The sequence below is a fragment of the Lontra canadensis genome, unplaced genomic scaffold (genome assembly GCF_010015895.1).
Source record: "Lontra canadensis isolate GAN:19392208 unplaced genomic scaffold, GSC_riverotter_1.0 scaffold67, whole genome shotgun sequence".
NCBI classification, from domain to species: Eukaryota; Metazoa; Chordata; class Mammalia; order Carnivora; family Mustelidae; genus Lontra; species Lontra canadensis.
In genome coordinates, this window is record NW_022631061.1 from 10,818,481 (window position 1) to 10,840,169 (window position 21,689).

Genomic DNA, 21,689 nt, shown 5'->3' on the forward strand with positions numbered 1-21,689 from the left:
ATGTCTGCCTTCAGCTCAGGTCATGATCTCAGGGTCCTGGGATTGAGCAGTGAATTGGGCTCCCTGCTCAGCGGGGAGTCTGTGTCTCCCTCTTCCTCTGCACCACCCCCATCATTCGCCATTCGTATCTTCTCTCTCTCTTTCTCTCTCACCCTCTCTGTCTCAAATAAATAAGTAAAATCTTAAAAAAATATTAAGAGGTATGAAGAAAGAGCCAGGAAGTCCTTATTAAAGATACATAGGAAATGTGTGATCATTACGTCAAAGTCCCTAAGAAAAATATGCAGCAAAGACAGAACATGTTAGGAGTAGGACTTCCACAGAGAAACTGATTTAACTAAAAGTGAAAACTAAACCTCTCATACTTGATTTCTCAGCTTTTCCATAAACTAGAGCATGGGCACATGCTTTAGGTTCAACTAATCAGACACACAAACATAGAAACACAATTCAAGGATACAAAGGTACTGGCACTGTCGAAAATTCTTCCCAGAGGTGGCACAGCTGTTTCTAATGGCAGCAGAGCCAATGTGGCCAGTGGCCAGTGGCCAGTGGTAGGCGAGATGTGTGGAATCAACCAAAGAATCTAGGGTTCAGCTTGGGGGCTAGTGACAATTTCAATAAATTGGTCTTGGAGTAATTTCAACCATACGTCTGGCTATATGGCTCCCCTCTGTTTCTGCCTGTTTTCTGAGCTTGATTCTCCAGTTTTCACGAGGATTCTTTGATTCGTCCAACAGTAACTAATCCTTAAGGAAAAGATGGGGAAATCTAGTATTTTATACCTCGTGTAATTGGTTCTAGAAAAAAAAAACTGGCTAATATTAAGGGATGGAATTTGGGGAGCCTATGGCATGCAATGACTAAGTTAATCAAATTATCCCCTGTGGTCACTCTGGAATAATATGCCTATTAATGGCAAGGCTTTGGATGACCATGTGTCCTCCACTGCAAAAGAAGTTCTTCATGATCAGGTGAACAAAATGGCCAACTCTATGGATGTCAGTCATCCTCCTTCCTAACCACCCACATGTTTGTTCACTTGGGCCCATGAACAAAGAAAAATGGTGACAATGGCAGTTGCAACAATGTGAATTTCCTTTCACCTGCCCATCACTTTTGCTGAGTGCCCAAATTTGCCAGCAACCAAATCTGAGTCTCTGGGATATTAACATACCCCAAAAGAACTAGCTATCTTTGTGTAATTAGATTCCTTCCCTCATGTAGGGAGAAATATTTTGTTCTACTGAACTACAATTTGCCTCCTTTATCTACCATCCATTGACTTACTGAATGCCTTATTTACCACCATGATTTCACATGCAACATTGTTTCTCACCTAGGAAATTGCTTTGTAGTGAAAGAAATAATGTAATGCCTATGAAATTCATTAGTCTTATGATATATTCCATTATAAAGAAGCAACTACAAAATAGTGATAGAAGCTATTAATGATTTATTACCACAACAGCCAGAAGACAACGTCTTGTAAATTTAGGGTACATGCTCTCCTCTAACCTGGAGGTCAGTATTTGTCCTGTTTCTCCCATAGTCAGAATAGATGATGAAGGATAAAGGAGGTAGGTAGGAATGGCATCTCTTATTACATTTATTACCCACTCACAAAAAATGTTATTCTTTGTCTCCAAGCCTGGCACTGCTGCTGATACTGACTCTGGGATTCTGTGATTCTGTGTTGCTTGAACATCTATTGGCTTCTGGAAGTATGAGAATAGAGGCACATTATTGCAGAGCTTAGATCTTGTGATTCAAAGTGTCAGGGCCCAAGGGATCTTACACATATCAGGGGTAGTAAGAGTTGTCCTAGTTGAATTGGATGATGGGACTCCCAGGGGCACTGGGTGAACAACCATATGGTTGTGCAGAGTAACCAATCCTGACCATACAGGGGAAGTTGGGTTTGGCTATATAATACAGCTAGAAAGAAATAGGGACAGAATTTGAAGAATTCCCTGAGTACTCCCTAGGACCCCATGTCCTGGGGCAAAATTACAAGGAAAGTACAGTAACTTAATACAGCCAGATCCATCAGATGTCCTGCTTTTTTCAGAAGCACTTTGGGTCCCTCAATGGATAAAGAACTTTGGTCAGGGGATGTGTTGGCTGAAGACAAAGGATCATGGAAAGAATAGAAATCATATATGCTGGTACAGGTCTGTGACAGTTGCAGAAGTAAAAACTGACATTTAACCCTGTTTTCTATTATGTCATATTCTTTGAATAACACTTTTTAAAAGATGGGTCTTTGTGGTTAATTTACAGTTTAATCCATAAGTTACATGATATTGGGGAAAGACCATAACGAAGCCAGAGAGAAATTTGACTTTGAGCTAAAAAGAAAAAAGATTCAATTTTAGGTTGTTCCTTAGGGGATGAAGTAAGTGAGATTTTGGTTAGGGGGTAAATCAATTGCATTAAATTAGGCAAAAATATTTTTTAAGGATAAATATGGGAAGAAGAGTGTGTGTTAATATTATCCACCTAAAGGGATCAAATGGGTAGACATTTGCCACATATGTAGGTGTGTATGTGTGCGACAGGGGGTGACACAGTCTGTGAATATTCTTTCTATTGGTGAATAACTTTCCCAGTTCCCCTGATAATGGGCACAAATCTGTTCCCTCAGCTCTGCCAGTGAGAAGCACCTGTCCTAGACTCTGAAACAAGAGAAAGCTGCACAGAAAGCAGAGACAGTGGATAATTCTTCAGGAATGGTAAAGTTTTAAGCAACATGGTCTCCAGAGATAGCACTGGCACCAGACATGGCTTAATAAATCATATTATATTTTGATGAAGCCACAGTGACCACTGTTATTTCCACTTATTTCAGAAGCCAAAGAGCAAGAAAGCTTAAATAACAATCCAAAGGAGAAGAGGGGGATTTGGGGGAGACCCTCCTTTCAACCATTACTTGGAAGGTAAGAATCTCCATGTTTTACTCTACATCATGGTTCCTCTGTAAGAATTCTTCACTCTTCCCTATGCATGTATTTATTTTCCCATGAAATGAGAATATTTAAATCAGAGCCTGTTTTTCATTCTTTTAGTGCTGTAGTATATTAAGGAGCTCAGTATATGAAATTATCTTTCATATCTTCATGAAAAGAAAAACTTTAATTATATATTTATACACACACGCATATATATACATATATAACATAGGCTTCTGATGAGGCTCACCCTAATATTTACTTCAACTTTTGAAAAACATTGATTTTAAGCACTTAACTTATAATTTATAGTTAGCCTTATAGAACATATGATAATTAAGGAAACATTAAAAACATACAAATGGATTTTTTAAATTTTTTAAAGATTTTATTTATCAGACAGAGATCACAAGTAGGCAGAGAGGGAGGCAGAGAGAGAGGGGGAAGCAGGCTCCCTGCTGAGCAGAGAGAGAGAGGGGGAAGCAGGCTCCCCACTGAGCAGGGCTTCCCCGATGCAGGGCTCCATCCCAGGACCCTGAGATCATGACCCGAGCCGAAGGCAGAGGCTTTAACCCACTGAGCCATCCAGGCGCCCCATACAAATGGATTTAAATGTTTAAATTGTACAATAATTTTCATCTTCATATTACCACATATTATTCTAATTTTCAAGTAATTTTGTTTCTTGTTTTTACAATTGCAAATTCAGAGAAAAACAAGTGAGCAAAGAAGAGGAGGCCATAATTGCCCTACCTTGATAATCTCTGTTAATATATTCAGCAGCAGATGGGTAAGATTAGAAATTGTCAATCCATTTGGAAAGGTACAAATAAAAAGTGAAAGCCTCCCTTCCACAGGAATGCCATCCTGAAAAAAATGAAAAAGCTTTAATTTACATGTATTTATATGGGACCACACTATATGCACTATAATGTACCACGCTTTTTTCACATACTGTAATTTGGAATTCTTTCCACATTAGCATTTAAATCTCCTTCACAGCAGATAAGTTGCATAGCACTGTACTGAGTGAACGGACCATAATATATTTGTTCAGTACTTTACTGATGGACACTGATTGTTTCCAGTTTCTCTTTCTCTAGCTCCCTCCCTCTTCTTTATTTCCCCCCAGTAGCACTTTAAAGTTTCCTTCATCTAGGTCCTATGTATTTATTGAATTCACAGGGTCTTTAGCATGTTTTCTTTTTGCTATTTGAGCCATTTCTTCTTTACTCGCCAGAATTGGGATAAGTGATTTTGTTAGATATATATCTATATCTATACATACAATATGGCAAAAGGTGAATTAAGGACAAAAGCTAAATGGTTAGTATTTCAGAAAAATACTAAACAAGAAGTTCGGAATTTTACTCTGATCCAGATTTTTGAAAGTGAGAAAAGAAATTTTAAAAATCATGATATTTGTTATCTAGACTCTCCTGAGATTTCATTTTTCATCTTACTATTCACTTCGTCCTCCATTACTCTACAACTACACTGGCTTTGGCCAATTCTTGGAAAACCCAAGTTTCTTCTTGTCTTTTTGGACCTTTGCATTTACACTTTCTCCTACCTCAGAATAACTTCTCCCCCATGTTTCAGATTTTCCCTCAAATCTCAGTTTAAATGTCAACTCCTTACCAGACTTTCCTGGGTAAAGGAGGACCCTCCCTCCCCTTTCTCTTTCACTGCATTTCAGCACCTTCAGACTGCTCATCACAGTCTTTTAACATTTAACTCCTTTGTCTCAGACGTATATTGTAGATCCCCCAATACCCACCTAAGTACCTAGCATGGAATATGCTTCAATAAATACTTGAATAAAAAAAAAAAAAGAATTCAGGTAAAGTGAATTTAATTGCTGTAGAATTAACTTTTACTGAATGTATTTGCCAGGAACAGGTGTCAGTATATGTTACACTAAGGTTAGGCTTACATAGGTTCGGGATTCTGAAATCCTTTTAATCCCTTAAATCTTAATCCCCAAGTTTTAAATATAATTTAAAATTTCAGACCATTTCGCGAAATCTCCCACCAGTCCCCCCTTCCCACCATAAGGATCCATCCACCCGCTTACCCCTAACTTCTTCAGTTCCCCGCCCCTCCCAACAACCTGGCTGAACTGGGCAGTCCCGGCAGAGCCTTCCGGGACCCGGGGCGCATGTGCGGCACGGTGCGCACATGCGCAGTATTCGCGCAGCTGGCGTGGGTCCCACCCTAAGGCTGAGGTGGCCGCCACGGAGCTGGGGGCGGGGCCTGCGACACTATGGCTGAGGGCTGCGGGGAAGTAGTGGCGGTACCCACGGCCGGGGCTGCCAACGGCCTCAGCAATGGAGCAGGCGGGGTCCCGACGCAGACCAGCAACCCTCTGTCGCGGAAGCTGAATAAGATCCTGGAGACGCGGCTGGACAACGACAAGGTAACCGGAACTGGCAGGGCCTGGGGTCCCGCGTTGCCCGCGGGCTGAGCCTGGCCGGGGGCGGTGTCTGTTCGGCACCCACTCCCTCATCCCAGTGTCTCTCCGTCTCTCGGTGGAGGGGACTGCAAACCTGCGGGATCCGAAGTGGGACGGGTAAGAAGGGGGAGGCCGAGGAGACCCTGGAAAAGCGAAGAGGTGTCTTGGGTGTCACCCGCTATTGGGAAAACACTTCCTGGAAGGCTCTGGCTCCGGGAGGCAACGGTGGGGTCTCCTACCGGGGAGGTGTTCGTGGGTCCGAACAGGGGGAGAAGAGAGCCCAGGGCAGGGTTAGAAACCATGTAAGAGTAAATTACAAGACTGGGCAACGTGAATCGGGGTTAGGAGGAGCTGGAGAACCGGGGTAGGCATAATTGAGCATTTCCACCCACGGGTAAGAACAACTGAAATAATTTGCAGCGGGAAAGAACTGCTTGCTCAGGGCTCAGATGAAATACTGGGTGCTACTAGTTTTTGTTGTTAGCTAAGCTCCGCCTGTGACATGTGGGCTCATGCTGTTATTTCTTCACAAGATAAAACCGTCCACATCCTCACCCAAGTACCTCCCGAAACGCATCCTTCCAGCTTCTATTGTAGCTGTAGCTGGTTATCTTTTCTGTATCATTGAGTCTTTGGGTAAATTGGTCATGCCCTAAAGAAAAAATGTAAGTAGAAGTGAGAGAACTTAACAGATAAATTTGTAGGTAACTGAAAATAAGCTGTCAGTAAGAATTTGTGTGTAAGAAATGTAAGAAAGACGCGGCTCTGGGGCCACCACTTATCAGATATAACATCAAACTGAAGCATTATAATTTGAGTAAGCCCTTTAATTTCTCTAAGCTTATTTTTCATCATTTCTAAGTTGAGAATACTGCTGGTAACTTTTACCTCAGGGTTGTTGTGAGGATTCAACAAGAGAATCTGAAGTGCTCAGCGCAGTGCCCTACACTTACCATTTCTTATTAAATGTTAATTTTATCATACAGCTTATTGTTTAATGTGACTAATACTGACATTTATTATCTTATTTAATACAGCTGTGATATAGATAACATTATCTCCTTTTTACCCAAGAGAAAAGTAAGGTATTGAGAGAGTGTAACAAGGTTAAATCATATAACTGATAACTGCTGGAGCTGTAATTTGCACCTGTCTATGTGATTTTGTTCGTTCATCCTTTAGGGATTACTTCTTTGAGCCAGGCCTAGGACATTTCAAGGTTATAGTCAAAAGAAATGGCTTCATTTTTTGGTTTTTCTTTTTCTTTCTTTCTTTCTTTTTTCTTTTGTACATAAATCTTTGTAGTGTTTTCTTAAATATTAAATTGAATTTAAATAGCTTTACTATTTTTGTCAATCCAGCCAATATCGCAAAATAACATTTTAACTGAAACAGAAGGGTAAGGCTTTTAGAATATATGTTAGTTCAGGTGTAGGAATTTGTATTTGGAGTTAGAAATCCTGGGCTTGGTCTTCTCCCATCTCTCCTCTAATGCATATTTTCTCTGTAGGAAAACTCTCTCACTTTCATGGTTTTAAACAACAAAAAGGGTGATGATTCTCAAATTTATAACCCTGTTCTTGACATCTCTACTGAGCTCCAGATGCCTCTAGTTTGTTGCTTATATGACACTTCCAATGTCAATACCTCATCAACAGCATAAAAACTTAACATAGCCAGACTCTTGGTTTTTCTCCAAACTGTTTCTACTTTCCCCTCTTAGGAAAGAACATCACTTACCCAGACAAGCAAAAAAATATATATAATTTTTGATTCTTGTCATTTTTTTCACTTCTTGCATTGAATTCGTTAACAAATCCTACAGGCTTTACCTTGAAAAATATAGTTTTGGAGTATCTCCTTTTCATCTGCACTGCTGCTTGTTCTAAGTCACTATCAAATCTTTGCTTGGATTATTTTAGTTTCTTCCTATTTTCTTCCTTTCTTGCCCTGCCCCCATCTGCTTTCCTCACAAAGTTAGAATAAACTTTTGAACTTATAGAACACATTACATTACTCCTTTCCCTAAAGCCTTTAGTAGTGTCCCACAGCTTCAGTCATATGGCGTTTCTGCTGCTTTCATGTCTTTGTACTCACGGCTTTTTTTTTTTTTGGTCTGTGAATGGCTTTGTCTCCATATCTCCATGGATGCCTTTCCTGTTACTTAGGCCTCATTTCAGAAGTCACCTCAGAGAGGCCTTCCTCTCATTTCTCCTCCCAGTTATTCAGTTCCTAGCCTAGAGGCTACAGGTCGTTCGTACTTCTTATATATATCCTTCCAGAGATAGTTTATACATTCACCAGTAAGTATGTATGTATATAGTCCTCTTTCTTTTTTAACAGTTGGTATTATAACTGTTTCTATACTTTGCTATTTCACTTGCCGTGTCTTGAAGTTTGTATTATGTAAGTACATAAAGAATTTTCATCTTTGTTAAAATCGTTATGTCATAATTTCTTTAACCAATCCGCTTTAGGTGGACATTAAGGGTATTTCTAATCTTTACAATTCCAAACTATTCTGCAGTGAGTGGTCTTGTATGCATGCTGCACTGTACAAGTAAGTAGCTTATAGTATTTTGGAAATAAGTTTACTATTCAGTAATGCGAAGGTGGCCTGGTATTTTTTGATTATTTAATGGAAACATTTGAAAATGATTTCATTAAAATTTGACTTAAGATTAGGAAAACATGTGAAAATCAGTCCCAGTAATTGTCTTTTATCATCAATTGTGTAGGAGATGTTGGAAGCTCTCAAGGCACTTTCAACCTTTTTTGTTGAAAACAGTTTGCGGACTCGAAGAAATTTACGTGGAGATATTGAACGCAGAAGTTTAGCCATCAATGAAGAATTTGTCAGCATTTTCAAGGAGGTGAAGAAAGTACGTAAATTCTTTTCCTTTAACATTTATTGAGGACTGACTGTATGCCTAACTCTAAGTATTTTTATGAATTAGGTTGATATGTTTGCTGTTCATGTTCAAATAGAAAACTTAACTATTTATGCCAGAAGCATCCAGATCCTTCAGTTAGTGGGATTTCTGAATCTGTGACCTCCACTAATGCTGCTTCTTAGAACGTTCAAACATTTTTTCTAGGATACTCTCTTAGAAATTTTTGTTTTTTTTTAACAATAAGAAAAAAACAATTCTTTAAATGTTTTCCAGTAGAAGTTTTTCCTTACTGAATAAACCTCCTTTGGATAACTACTTCTCCATTGAAGATTAATTAGAATTGAATTACTTTAGTGCACCATAAATTATGAAATTTTCAGATTCATTAAGATCAGTTACTTTCAGCATAAGTAATATTTTTATCATACTTGAGTGAGCAGACTACTCACCATAGGGTAAAAATGAATTTTATTTATTATGTTGTTATATTTTACTTATGCAATATTTTGTTAATTTTATTAATATCACATATTCTGTATGTGTTGTATGAAAGTGTATATAGAGTTTCAGTGACTAATAAACGGGATGTTTAAATGTTTAGGAAGATTTCATTGACTGAGGCTAAAAATCTGGAAGGTTGGAAGGACAGTTTGGTAGTGTTCGTAAGAATAGAAAGGGTCTCCAAGAGCACATGCAAATTGTGGTCTCTGAATACTGTTTCCCTCTGAAAGGAACAATCTTACAAATATCAGAAAGCAGGGAAGCTACCTGAGACCTTTGGCAAAGTGGCAGAAGAACTCTAGAGCTAATTCGATGAGGCTTCTGTTGGCCAGGGATAGGATGATTAGAGCCTCAATAAGAATAACTCAGTGGACAAAACTCATTAAACATGTTTAAACCCACAAATTCATACAGATCTAAGAACCAAACAGAACCCTCATTGGTTATATTTGATGGATATAAGGGAACCAGCTTCTTTTGAAAAGTGCTAAATAAAAGGAAGGAGTCAAGCCTTTATCCTGTCTTTTGTTCCAACTACATGCGGTTGTTGAGGGGAGGCTTCTCTTTATAGCTTTATTCTAGTAAATGAAGGAAGAGTGACAGAAGATGAGAAGATTTTTGCCACTACTGTTAAATTTATGGATCTAGCTCAAGACTTCTCAGCGTGGCAGTATTTTACATTTTGGATCAGACAAGTGGGGACTGCCCTCTGCTGTTTGGGTTGTTGAGCAGCATCCCTGGCTTCCAGCCGCTAAATGCCAGTAGTACCACTTTTCCTTTAGTCGTTCCTCCCCAAAATGTCTACAAACACTGCCGAATGCCCCATTGGGGGACAGAATTGCGTAGCTGATCACCATCGATGTAGCCATTGGTCGTCACTATCAGCTAACCTCACAAGAAGCAGTTAACCTCGTATCTGTCACTCCTAATAAAGGTATACAACACCACTTGTGAAAAATTCTTGCTAGAAAACTGAACCAAAATATAATTAAGCTTCTAGATCTAACTGCCTGTTTATAGGAATTACTGGGGCCAGAGGACTATGTTAACACCACAAATATGCAGTCAGCAAATATAGAATGTGGGGAACTGTAGAGACAAATGGGTTGGTTTCTTTTTTTTTTTTTTTTTTAAGATTTTACTTATTTATTTGACAGCGATCATAGGTAGGCAGAGAGGCAGGCAGAGAGGAGGAAACAGGCTGCTTGCTGAGCAGAGAACCTGATGCGGGGCTCAATCCCAGGACCTCAGGATCATGACCTGAGCCGAAGTCAGAGGCTTTAACCCACTGAGCCACTCAGGTGCCCCTGAGCTGGTTTCTTCAACAAATAAATTGTAAGAAAAAGAAAAGAAAAATAGGGAGAAATGAGACTGTATAGATTAAAAAAAAAAAAAAAGGAGAAATAGCAACCAGTTGCTATTTATGAATCTTAGTTGGTTCCTGACTTGCAGTAATTATTTAAAGATTGAAACAGCTGGGGAGATTGGAACATTGACTAGATACTTGATATTAAGAAATTATTGTTAAATATTTAGATGTGAAAATGGCATTATGTTTTTTGAGTCTTCTTAGAAGCATATAGTGATGTTTATGAATGAAATAATAAAATATTATGAATATAAAATAATTCAGTTTGTGGAGGAGGGAGAAAGGGATGGAGGAGAGGTGGAAAGTGGGTAGAGAAATAGATGAAACAAGAGTGGTCGAAGCTGGGTGATAGGTATGTGGGCATTCATATTCTTGGAACTTTAGGATATTTTTGAAAATATTCCATAATAAAAAGATTTTTAAAAGTTTATCATACACCAGTTGTACTTCCCAGCCTATAATTTTATTTGGGGGGCAGGGAGAGATACTTTGTCCTAAGTTCAAATAAAGACTTTTAAAGTAACATACAGGCCATTGAATTACAGTCATCAAAACTCTGCATTGAAGTCATATATTCAGAGATGTAGTTTTTATTATTTGACAAATCAGGTCCATTTGGTATATTATGGTGGCTAAAGTATTAGGGGTAGTTATTCTTGACCTAGCTGGCTGATAATATCGTAGTGCTATTCATATTAGGTTACACAGTGAGATTTAAGGGAATAGTGAGATTAGTTTACTCAGGCTTCTGCTATTGCTAATATTAATTGATATTTTGAAATTGGGCTTTTTTTTTTTTTTTTAACTGTTCACCTGAAAGCAATTTAGCACTTCCTTTAATGATTTGGTGTATATGCTATTTGTAATGAAGTATAGAAAGTAACATTTGAAAATACTGGGTGCTATGATACTTAAAATTCAAAGTACTTTATAGAAAGAAGGGATAAAAATCTTGTATCTAGAACTTAGGTTTATGTTTATATTCTGATAAGTGATTTTCCAACTGGTTTATCCTCACATTTTGTTTATATCCTCACTGGGCAGCTTTCTTATCTCTTACCCTCTGATTGGCCCATCCTTCATAAGACTGTCATGTTTCTATTTGAAGGTCTGGGTGTTGTGTTGAAAGGGATTGTCCATTGTCTACCACTGAAACTTCTTTGTGTATCTTTCTGTTGTGTGACACCAAATTGAAATTATTGGGAAAAAGAAGATAGTAGTGCAGTATGAAGCTAGGTGTGATTTTGTGTTATCATTTTCTCATTAATATTTTTCATTGATTCAGTAAGGACTAGAGAATGGTTTCATGAAAAGTGCAGAGCCTGGGAAACCTGTTGGAAAACTTTTTTTTTAAGTCACTTCACATAAGAAATACTAATTGATGTGAACTGAAGTAGTAGCTATTAGAGCAGTAAAAAAGAAATGGATATACAGTAAGGGTATAAATGATAGATCTTAAGGACCAGTTACATTCCCATGTACCTGGAGGAAGCTAGAGGAGGAAGTACATGGGGAGAGAATGTTACTGAGAAAATTCCCAGCTTTGTGGCATGATGTACAATGTGATGACCTTCCACAAGGTAGAGAAGGCACGATTTTTAGTTTATTGGGTTTTCATACTTGCTTATTTTTATTAATTAAAAGTTAACAAATAATTCATTACAGAAGAGTTAGATAAAATCAGAAGTCAAAACAATTGCTTATAATCCTATCACCCAGAAATAACTTTTGTCAGTATTGTCTGGCTTTTCCTGTGTACTTCCCTGTGTGTGTGTGTGTGTGTGTGTGTGTGTATGTATACACATACATATATATATAGTTTCATAATGCTTTTTTAAAAATCTTATATAGACCTCTTTCTATCCATGTATACACACACACACACACGCATGCACATACGCACGCATATACACACATATATAGTCATTGTTAATATACACACAGAGTTCCATTGTATAGAAAATGTTTCACATTTTCCTTTTGTTTTGGGCAACTCTGTGTTGATCATCTTCTTACATATATTGTTGCACACTTATCTGATTAATTCCGTAGGATAAACCTCTGTGTTAGTACTCCTGAATGAAGAGGTATTAATGTTAAGCATTTGTCATTTCCTATTGTCACCCCCTTTAAAAAGCTTATACTAATTTCTTTACATATTTTCTAACACTAGATGTTATTCTTTTTAATTATTTCCAATTTTAAATATAGTATCTTTTGTCATGCTTTAACAAAAAAAATTCATGAGATGAAAATAGGATTTGGGGGCACCTGGGTGGCTCAGTGGGTTAAGCCGCTGCCTTCGGCTCAGGTCATGATCTCAGGGTCCTGGGATCGAGTCCCGCATCGGGCTCTCTGCTCAGCAGGGAGCCTGCTTCCCTCTCTCTCTCTCTCTCTGCCTGCCTCTCCGTCTACTTGTGATCTCTGTCAAATAAATAAATAAAAATATTAAAAAAAAAAAAAAAAGAAAATAGGATTTGGCTAAGAGAAGAGAATTTCTGTAACAACATAGGTAATGTTTGCTGTTACTTTTTTCCTTTTCAGGAACTTGAAAGCATAAATGAAGATGTTCAAGCAATGAGCAGTTGTTGTCAAGACATGACAAGTCGCCTACAGGTACTGGATTTTACTGTAGTTCCTGGTTCAAAGTAAGCTTTCAGAAATTGTGACCTAGATCTCTAAGATGTATGGATATCTAAAATATCATGTCCTGTAGGAAGTTCCAATGTAAATATTATGCTTGTTTTTTTAACTAAAAATGAGTATTTTGGGGTGATGGTTTACTGATATTGTTCATTTAACTCCATATGCCTTTATATTTTGATCTTGTCAGTGTAAAGCTAACTGCATAGAATTTTGATAAACCTTTCAATCCCATAATATCTCATAAATCCAGCAAAAATGATTGCCTTAATAGAAAGTCTTAGGAATAAGTCCAGGCTAAAGCTATGCCTAATACAGACCAACCTTAATTATGTTTTATGCTCAGCCTCCCCACAAAAGAAAAGAAATAATCTCAGGAAAATATCTGTAATTCTACATCGGTTTATTAAAGCAGTTTGAAACTTCTAGTTTGATTGCAGAGTTAAGATTTAGCCTAATTATCCTCATTTATGTAATTTTGGAATAGTGAAGAGAATAGGATTCCTCCTAAGAGTCAGTCATGATTATGTTTACGACCTTCACATTTATTTCAAACTTACACCTTTAAGATTCTCCTGGAACTATAGAGAGAGCTACAGTGATTCTAGAAGATTCCTTAATCTTTGCATACTCCACAAATCAGTCCTAAGATAAGCTACTTAGCTACTTCCATGACCTATATCTAGAACCAGTTTCCCGTTTCTCTAAACTTTTAGCTCTCCTACTCTTAACTAAATTTCAGTACTCTTGCTAATGTATCAGTTACTATTGGCATATCTGTTGTTCAACCTTAGGTCTTTATGAATTACATAATATTTAAATAGTCATAAAATATTTGCTAATTATTGTCATTTTATATTTTTTGCAATATTATTTTTTGTTGCTTAGTAATTTTGTTTGCCTGTTGTGTTCCTTTTTTTCTTTACTTCCTTTTCTCATTTTCTGGCTTCCATGATTTTTATACCTTTTCTCAAATTACACTCTCTAAGTTTTTCTGTATTATATACTCCTGCATTTATTTTGTAGTATTATTTTTATAATTCGGTTTATGGGATTACTTAAGTTCTTCTTTTGGGGGACAGTATCTCTTGTTTTCAAATTTTTATCTTTAATTGTATTTTTATCCTTTTATCATAGCCATTTGTAGATATAAAAAGATCAAAGTATTTTTATTCTTCATGCTGTTTTCAAAACAGATTATAAGTATTTTAAATCACAAAGTATCCTCTTTAGTTTTGTCCTTTGTATTTTCTTTGCACCCCCCAATCCCATTTTTTCCATATAATGGTATGAGCCCTTCTTTCTTTTTTTTAATCAATTTTATTGGGGAAAAATGATGTACAATAATAAACTGCATCCACTTGATATATACAAAACAATGCATTTTGACAATTCCGTACCCATGAAATAGCTACCATAATGAAGATGCACATTTTCATCACTTGCAAAAGATTCTTTCATAGCTTTTTAAACTGAATATTTAAAAATATTTTATATTACTTGTTGTTTACATTCAACTTTGAATCTAAGATTAGTAGGGATTAGATCCGTGATTTTGAGTTTTGTTCATCCATTGGCACTGATTTATTGCATATAGTGTTTTTGTAATCTTGGTAGTACCCACTCAGACTGTCAACTCTAGAATAATGTTTTTAATTCATTTATAGAAAAAAGTATTATTTTTCATTTTAGGATGTTATACACAGGACTAATTAAATTAGCTCATATTTCCCAAAGTACTTTAGATTTAGGACATTTTAGAAATTATTATTACAAGATACTTTTAGAAATGCAGTCAATAATTGCTTATATGCCGTGGTTTATCCCTTCGTGGACTTGCTTGGATAAATAACATTTAGAGGCATATGTTTATTATTTAATGAGAAACAATCATTCTTAACATTTAAGATAAATTGGAAATTGCTTTAGAATAATGATCTTCACTGCTATTATTAAACTTAATTTTTGAATCATCACTGCAATTTATAAATGAAAAGTCAGGATATATGCGTAATTCTTATTGTATACCATTGTAAGCAAGTATCATAGTTAAGTGATTAATAGATGGTGTTTTTTTGTAAGATCTACCTTCAATTTAATGATGACTCAGACTAAACAAAGAAGCTAGTAAACATTTTTGATAATTGATTTTATGAAGCATTCTTTTTTCACAAATACTAAAATGTAAATATATTTTAGAATTGAGAGAATACTACATTTTAAACAATTATATTAGTCAAGAATAAGGTGACAATGATCTTGAAAGCAAAGCAACATTAGGAAAGATAAAGAAGAATTTGAATAAATTAGTGGGTTTAAAGAGTAATAATTTTAGAATAGTACCATGGGAGCCATTGTGTTCAACTCCATTCCTTAAAAGTTATTGATCTGCTGAATTACATACGTTCAAATCTATTTTTTTTTTTAATTACTATTTGCTAGGTACATAATTTGGTTGCAAGGAACACAGACTCAACTGGAGATGGGGGTGGGACTGGATGCCCATTTGAAGCAATGAGGCAGAAAATTTCATTGACAATTGGAAAGACTGTAGGAAGATTAGGCCTCTAAGAACCTAGAAGTTACCGTAGGGTAGGGATTTCTGTGTAGATCTAATGCAGCTCTGGAAACATTAGCAGCAGCAGCTTTGCTCTTTATGGTAGTGTCCAGCACGAAAATGAGCTATATCTTCACATATTTGCTCTGGTACCCTATCTTTAACGACTGATCCTCCACAGTATGTGTGGTCTACTTTATACCATTGACCCTTGAACAGTGCCAGAGGTTAGGGGCATTGACCCACACACAGGCAAAAATCTGCATATAACTTTTTCTCCCCAATATTTAACTACTAGCCTGCTCTTGACTAGAAGCTGTTAACATGAACAGCCAGTTAATACATATTTTATATGTTATTTGTATTATATACTATATTCTAACAATAAAGTAAGCTAGAGACAAGAAAATGTTATTAAGAAAATCATTAAGGAAGAGAAAAGAGATTTATAGAACTGTAGTTCTATTTATAGAACTGTAGTTCTTGTGTAAATAGACCCACATAGTTAAAATATTTCAACTGTAATTTCCACTTACTAGTGGCTTTATTTATACATAATTCTGGCTCACTCTGTGTCCCTTCAGGACATGGACCCTATGTCTCTAGCTGCCATACACCCATTTGTTTCTCCTCTCTTTTCTAAGTGCCTTATGTTTAGTTCTTTGAGAATCTGAGTAGCTACATTTGTCTTTTGTTTCAATCCATTTTAAAATACTTGCCTAATCTTAGGATAGAATAGCTTTTCATCAGGTTTTCATTCCTGATCCTTTTAGCTCTGGCTTGGAGGAGGAAAGATTACTTAATATAAAACTTGGTCAGGAACTTGACCTTTAGTTAGGGCTGTCTCTGATCTTCCCCAAGCCCTGTATAAGGGGTAATTTGTATGTTCTGACTCTCCAATGCTTATCTCCATCTTGGCCATTCTGTTAAGTTCCACACTAGCATTTTAGTAACTTACTTTACAACTCCATTTAGAGGTCTCATGGTATCTCAAGTCACATGCGCATAACAGAAGTCACATTTTTCATTCTTTGCCTGCATTTCCAGTACTTCTGCTTTGCTAAAAACATCATGAACAGTTAAATCCCTTAGCGCCCTGATACCTTTTTCCTTGTAAGCCTTAGCATTATGTGTCTATTGAGAACTCTGCATGGGTTCCTCTTAGTAAAGGTAATATATGAGCCTTGAAACATCTGTGTCAATTACTTGGCCTTTTAAATTTTTATTTATTTATTTATATTTTATTTATTTTTTGGCCTTTTTTATACTTCTGAGTTCTGGATCTCTCACGCTGTGAGCTTGAACTTCAGTAAGTGGTACTATTAGTTTTCTGAAGTATAAAAATATTAAAGATATATTTATTGAAGTTATAAAATACTGAATTTAGATGTATTTATAATTTTAGGCAGCAAAAGAACAGACGCAAGATTTAATAGTAAAAACCACTAAGCTTCAAGCTGAAAGGTAAGTTTTACTTTAACTACCTCTTCATTAACTTGGAGATTAAGTAGAAAGAAAATTATAGGTAACTCTAAAACAGACTTAAAATAATAAAAAACTTAATTCAAAATTCATATAACATGAAAGATTCTGAGCTATTATCCAAGAGGAAAATAAACATAAAATAATAATTTGGGAGTATCAAACTTATGTTGGGGTTGAGGGATTATTCATTCTTGGAGGTGACAGTGTGTTGTTTATTGTTTGCTGTGGAATTAAAAAAGATTGCTTTTTAAAATGTAGATGATTTTGGAGTTTTAGTAATTTTATCTTTTTCAACACTCATTATCTCTTATTTTTTTAGCTACGATTAATCCTCTCTGATACAATTGAGTTCACTGTATACATTTTTCTTGTGGTAGTTTACAGATAGGTATGTTAATATTTGTTCACTGAATAAATGGTTGAATGAAAGTGAGTAGAATATGGATTCAGGTATTTTAGTGTGTATTACAATCTTTCGTAATTAGTTTTTGGTTTGATTGTCTCTTTTCCTATGAAACTGTGGGCTCATTGAGAACGATGACAATTTCTTACCTCTTTTTGTGTCTCCAGTGCCTAATACATTGTAGATTCAATAAATAATTTTTGAGTAAATAAAAATAAAAACTGAAAAAGAAGCGTTATATTGTAGCTTGTAGCATATATGGGACCCTAATTAATGTCTACAGGAGGCAACATTAAAACGTTGTGTTTCTATCTGTATATTCTCAAAACTAAGGATTATTCATGTTTATTATTTTAGTAAATTGATGGAAGTGTTTTGGCCTGGTATGCTTTTGGGAGTGAAAATTTCTGACATTCTAGTATCCCAGGAGCTATAGATACGATGTGCCAAGTGAACATTTGCGGAAAGTATTTTAGGAAAATTACATACCAGAAATTATAACAGATTCCTGGGAGCTGGCTGAGAGTTGTTTTTCCATTTTTAAATATTACCTTTTCTTTTAGCAAGAAACCTTGTTAAGTGATTAGCTTTAGAAATAGAAATTCTGTAGGCTTATTTGGATAATGTGACATTCTTATTGAGACAGATACATAAAGGATATGAATATTTTCCCAACTGGGTTAGAAGAAGTTCAGTCATTGTGACAGGTGATGCTCTAATAAAGCTGCATGTAAAATTGTCTTCACAGAACTGCAACTAACATTTCTTTATGATATTTAGTTGATAGAAGGTGGATTTCAGTGATAGTCGGGAAGTGATATCCACATAAATATACTTCTTTTTTTTTTTTTAATATTATTGAAGTCCCTATTTATTATACATTTTATTGTCTCTTGTGAAGGCCCAGCAGCTAGATTTCTTTCTGAACTCAGAAAAATAATCTTTGGTGAATATGTGTTTCTTTTTGAGGTGTAGTTTGTTAAAGTGGAAAGAATGTAAGCTTTGAAGACAAAACACTGAGTTTTAATCTAAATCTTGGTTAAGAGTTCCTTAGATTTTTGATTTTGTAGAAGTTACTTCTTAACCTTCAGCCTCAGTTTTCACATCTGAAAACCCTGTGATCTGTGTCACAGGGTTGTCGTGCTGATTCAATGATAGACGTAGGTGCTGAACACACTGCTTGACGTCCATCAGGGAACATTACCCTTCCCTCTTCCTCCAAAGCCTTTATTAAATAAACCTGTTAGCACATCGTCACTCTACATTGGCTTTCCTCAGCTGTTACTTACTTTTTTATCCTTTCTTACTATTTTAATGTTTAATAGTTGTAATTTTGTTTTAATTTTGTTATTTGTTATAAACTACTTCAGGTTTTGAAGTTTGTAAAAAAATATAAAACTGTTTTGCACAAACATATATAGAAAAATGTATTCCAGAATCATATCTGTTCAGACAAGAGAGTAGACCTTTTTTCTTCTTCCTCTCATTTATATGTATAAAATTTAAAGAAAGAAAATTAAAGTCAGCTGTAACTTCACTGCACAGACATAACTACTAGTAACATTTTGGTATATTTCTTCCCAGCATGAATATATGTGTGTAGTTCATTTTACTTTGTTCACCTAATATTTTATGTTCATCTTTCTGTCTTTTATTTAGAAAAAAAAACCATGTATTTTAATGGTGACATTTTATTTCGTCTTGTGAATGAACCAACATGTATTTAAGCATTCTTAAATTATTGGGTATTATTTCCATTACTAAAAATAATGACTTGACAGATGTTTTTAAATCATATGGGCATTTCAGATTATTTCCTTGGGAAATACTCTTAGAATTGTAATTCATGAATCAAATGGTAGAAACTTTTTATTTTCTTTTAATTTTTTTAAAGATTTATGTATTTATTTGAGAGAGAGAGTGCTCGTGAGCGTGCAAAAGGGAGGGGCAGAGAGAGAGGGAGAGAGAGAATCCCAAGCAGACTGCCCAGGAGCTCCAAGCCTCATCTTGTGGGGCTCAATCCCAGGACCCTGAGATTATGGCTTGAGCAGAAATCAGGAGTCAGACGCTTAATCAGCTGAGCCACCCAGGAGCCCCAAATGGTAGAAACTTCTTAAAATAGCCTGTATATTGCCTAAATTCCTCTCTAAAAAGGTTATACCGATTTACACTTCTATCAGCAATCTATGAAAATGTCTCCTTTGTCAGTACTAGGTATTGTCATTAGAAATTTTGCCAATTTTATAGATGAACAATAGCATCATAATTCTAATTTACATTTTATTGAATGTTGATGAATCAGCATTTTTTTCATTTTGTCATGCCACTTATATTTCCTAATCTTTTTTGTTTTCTTTTATATATTTTGCCCAATTTTAAATTCTTTTTCTTATTATTTTGAAATTATTTAGAGGAGGGGAGTCTAAAAGGTGGAGTTAAAAGATGACAGAGGTATATTTTCAGGGAAAAAAAAGAAGCACCATAAGATTCATAAATCATGTTCTGGGAATGCTTGAAAGAATCATTATAAGGATTAATTAGACAGTTTATTTTAAATACTTAGTATATGAATACAGGTTCTGAAAATTCGTTTATGGGTGTATTATATGTATTTTTAAAAAGTTTGTTTATAGGGATGCCTGGGTGGCTCAGTTGGTTAAGCAGCTGCCTTCGGCTCAGGTCATGATCCCAGCATCCTGGGATCGAGTCCCACCTCAGGCTCATTGCTCGGCAGGGAGCCTGCTTCTACCTCTGCCTCTGCCTGCCACTCTGTCTGCTGTGCTCGCTCTCTTCTCTCTCTCTCTCTCTCTCTCTGACAAATAAATAAATAAAATCTTTAAAAAAAAAGAAAGTTTGTTTATATATTTTTGGGGACCTGCTTTTTGTATCTATAAAATGTCTTATGGATCATTTTATATTAATACATACAGATCTTTATCATATTTATCTGCTGCATGTTATTTCACAGTATGTATTTGCTATATTTATTTATATATTATATATAATATGCAGTGATTACATGAACACATCAAAGAAGTTCTAACTTATAATAGCCATTTATATGCTTTATATGAACGTTGATTTCATATGATTTTATTTAGATATTAAAAACTCTCCAAAATATACTGTATTTCAGTTATGATATAAGATGAGAGAGAAGTCTGCATCATATGTATCTTTTGTCACACCAGACCCTGACTTAGGGCTCTTACACAGCCCTACATTAATGTTATTAGATTGCACAGTAGCTGCCAAACCAAATGATTGGGTTATCTTACAGTAACTTTCTGTCAGAATGATTGTGCAGTCTTACTGGGAAGAATATATATGATAACTAAAGGGTAATATGATTTAAAAAATATATTAGAATTTATTTCATCACTACTTTAAAAAAAGTTCTCATCTTGAGATACCAAAGCCTTGTTTTAGCAGTATGGCCATTGTTCAACATATTTTTGAACCAATCTTTTGTAGACACAGATCAGGCTCTGGTTCAAAATCTTTATTTCATTTTTTTTTTTTTTTTTAAGAATAGTCAACAATATTATTTGCAGTGAAATTTAATGATTAAAAAGTAATATCAAGATGGGTAATACTAGCTTTGATTTAAAAAAAAGTAAATTATAAACTAAAGAAATTTATTTCCTTTGTATCTGATAAATTGACTCAAAACATACATCCAAAAGAAGCATCAAAAAGCTTTTAGTCAAAATGATTGATCTGTATAATCTCCAGGAATTTTATGAATTCTTATAATTACCTTAATCCTGTATGATAATGATTGGAGCTTTAAGAATGTAAAACAAAACCTGTTGAGATAACTTTTTGATATCCATAATAAGATGATTAAGGACATAGGCCATTTATCTAATGTAGATTTCATTGGGTGATTTATATTATTATTTGAGATAAACAGAATGTTACTGCCACCTAGAGGACTTTTACTTTCTAACTTGCTGTACTATTTCAGAGCATTTGAGTGAATTTAATACCTCACAACCCGACCATACTAACAAAACGAAGATGGCAGATGCATTGTACTCTCTAAACATAAAATGTTCATGTTTATTTTATTCACTCTCATTTGAATATTATTAAATTGTGGAATATTTCTGCCTTGTGAATACTGCTAGTGAAAGACAATTTTATTACTCTTTAAATCTAAGATAGAGAAGCCAGGAATGTTGAAATTCATTCAGGTAGTTTGTATTTTCAACTTGCTTTTAGATGGTGACTCGGCTCAGTCCTTCAGGTCCTTGCAGACAAGTTTCCAGATGAGAGCGTGCCTTTTCTTAATTATCAACCTAGTCTAGACAGGTTGCCTCAAGATAATGTAATTTAAAAGGCTTTTTATCGCCGTATCATGCAGAAAAAGTAGGGAAGACAAAAGTAAAGTGCTTTTATGAATTTATGAAGAATTGGTAAATGAGT

At 35.5% G+C, this 21,689-nt stretch overlaps 1 protein-coding gene and 1 long non-coding RNA gene across 2 annotated transcripts in view; both read left to right on the forward strand.

The window, feature by feature from the left end:
* The first annotated feature begins 2,656 nt into the window (after nt 1-2,656).
* On the forward strand, nt 2,657-3,825 carry LOC116880668. The gene is made up of 3 exons (XR_004385247.1): nt 2,657-2,735; nt 2,852-2,939; nt 3,661-3,825. It is a non-coding gene; the product is annotated as an uncharacterized LOC116880668 (long non-coding RNA).
* A 1,357-nt stretch (nt 3,826-5,182) lies between these two features.
* Nucleotides 5,183-21,689, forward strand: part of COG6 (component of oligomeric golgi complex 6) — an 85,214-nt gene continuing 68,707 nt past the window's right edge. Inside the window, exons 1-4 of the mRNA XM_032880121.1 lie at nt 5,183-5,370; nt 8,145-8,288; nt 12,715-12,786; nt 16,776-16,834. Of these exons, the coding sequence (XP_032736012.1) occupies nt 5,218-5,370; nt 8,145-8,288; nt 12,715-12,786; nt 16,776-16,834 (428 nt within the window). The 5' untranslated portion in view covers nt 5,183-5,217. The remainder of the gene's footprint in view (nt 5,371-8,144; nt 8,289-12,714; nt 12,787-16,775; nt 16,835-21,689) is intronic.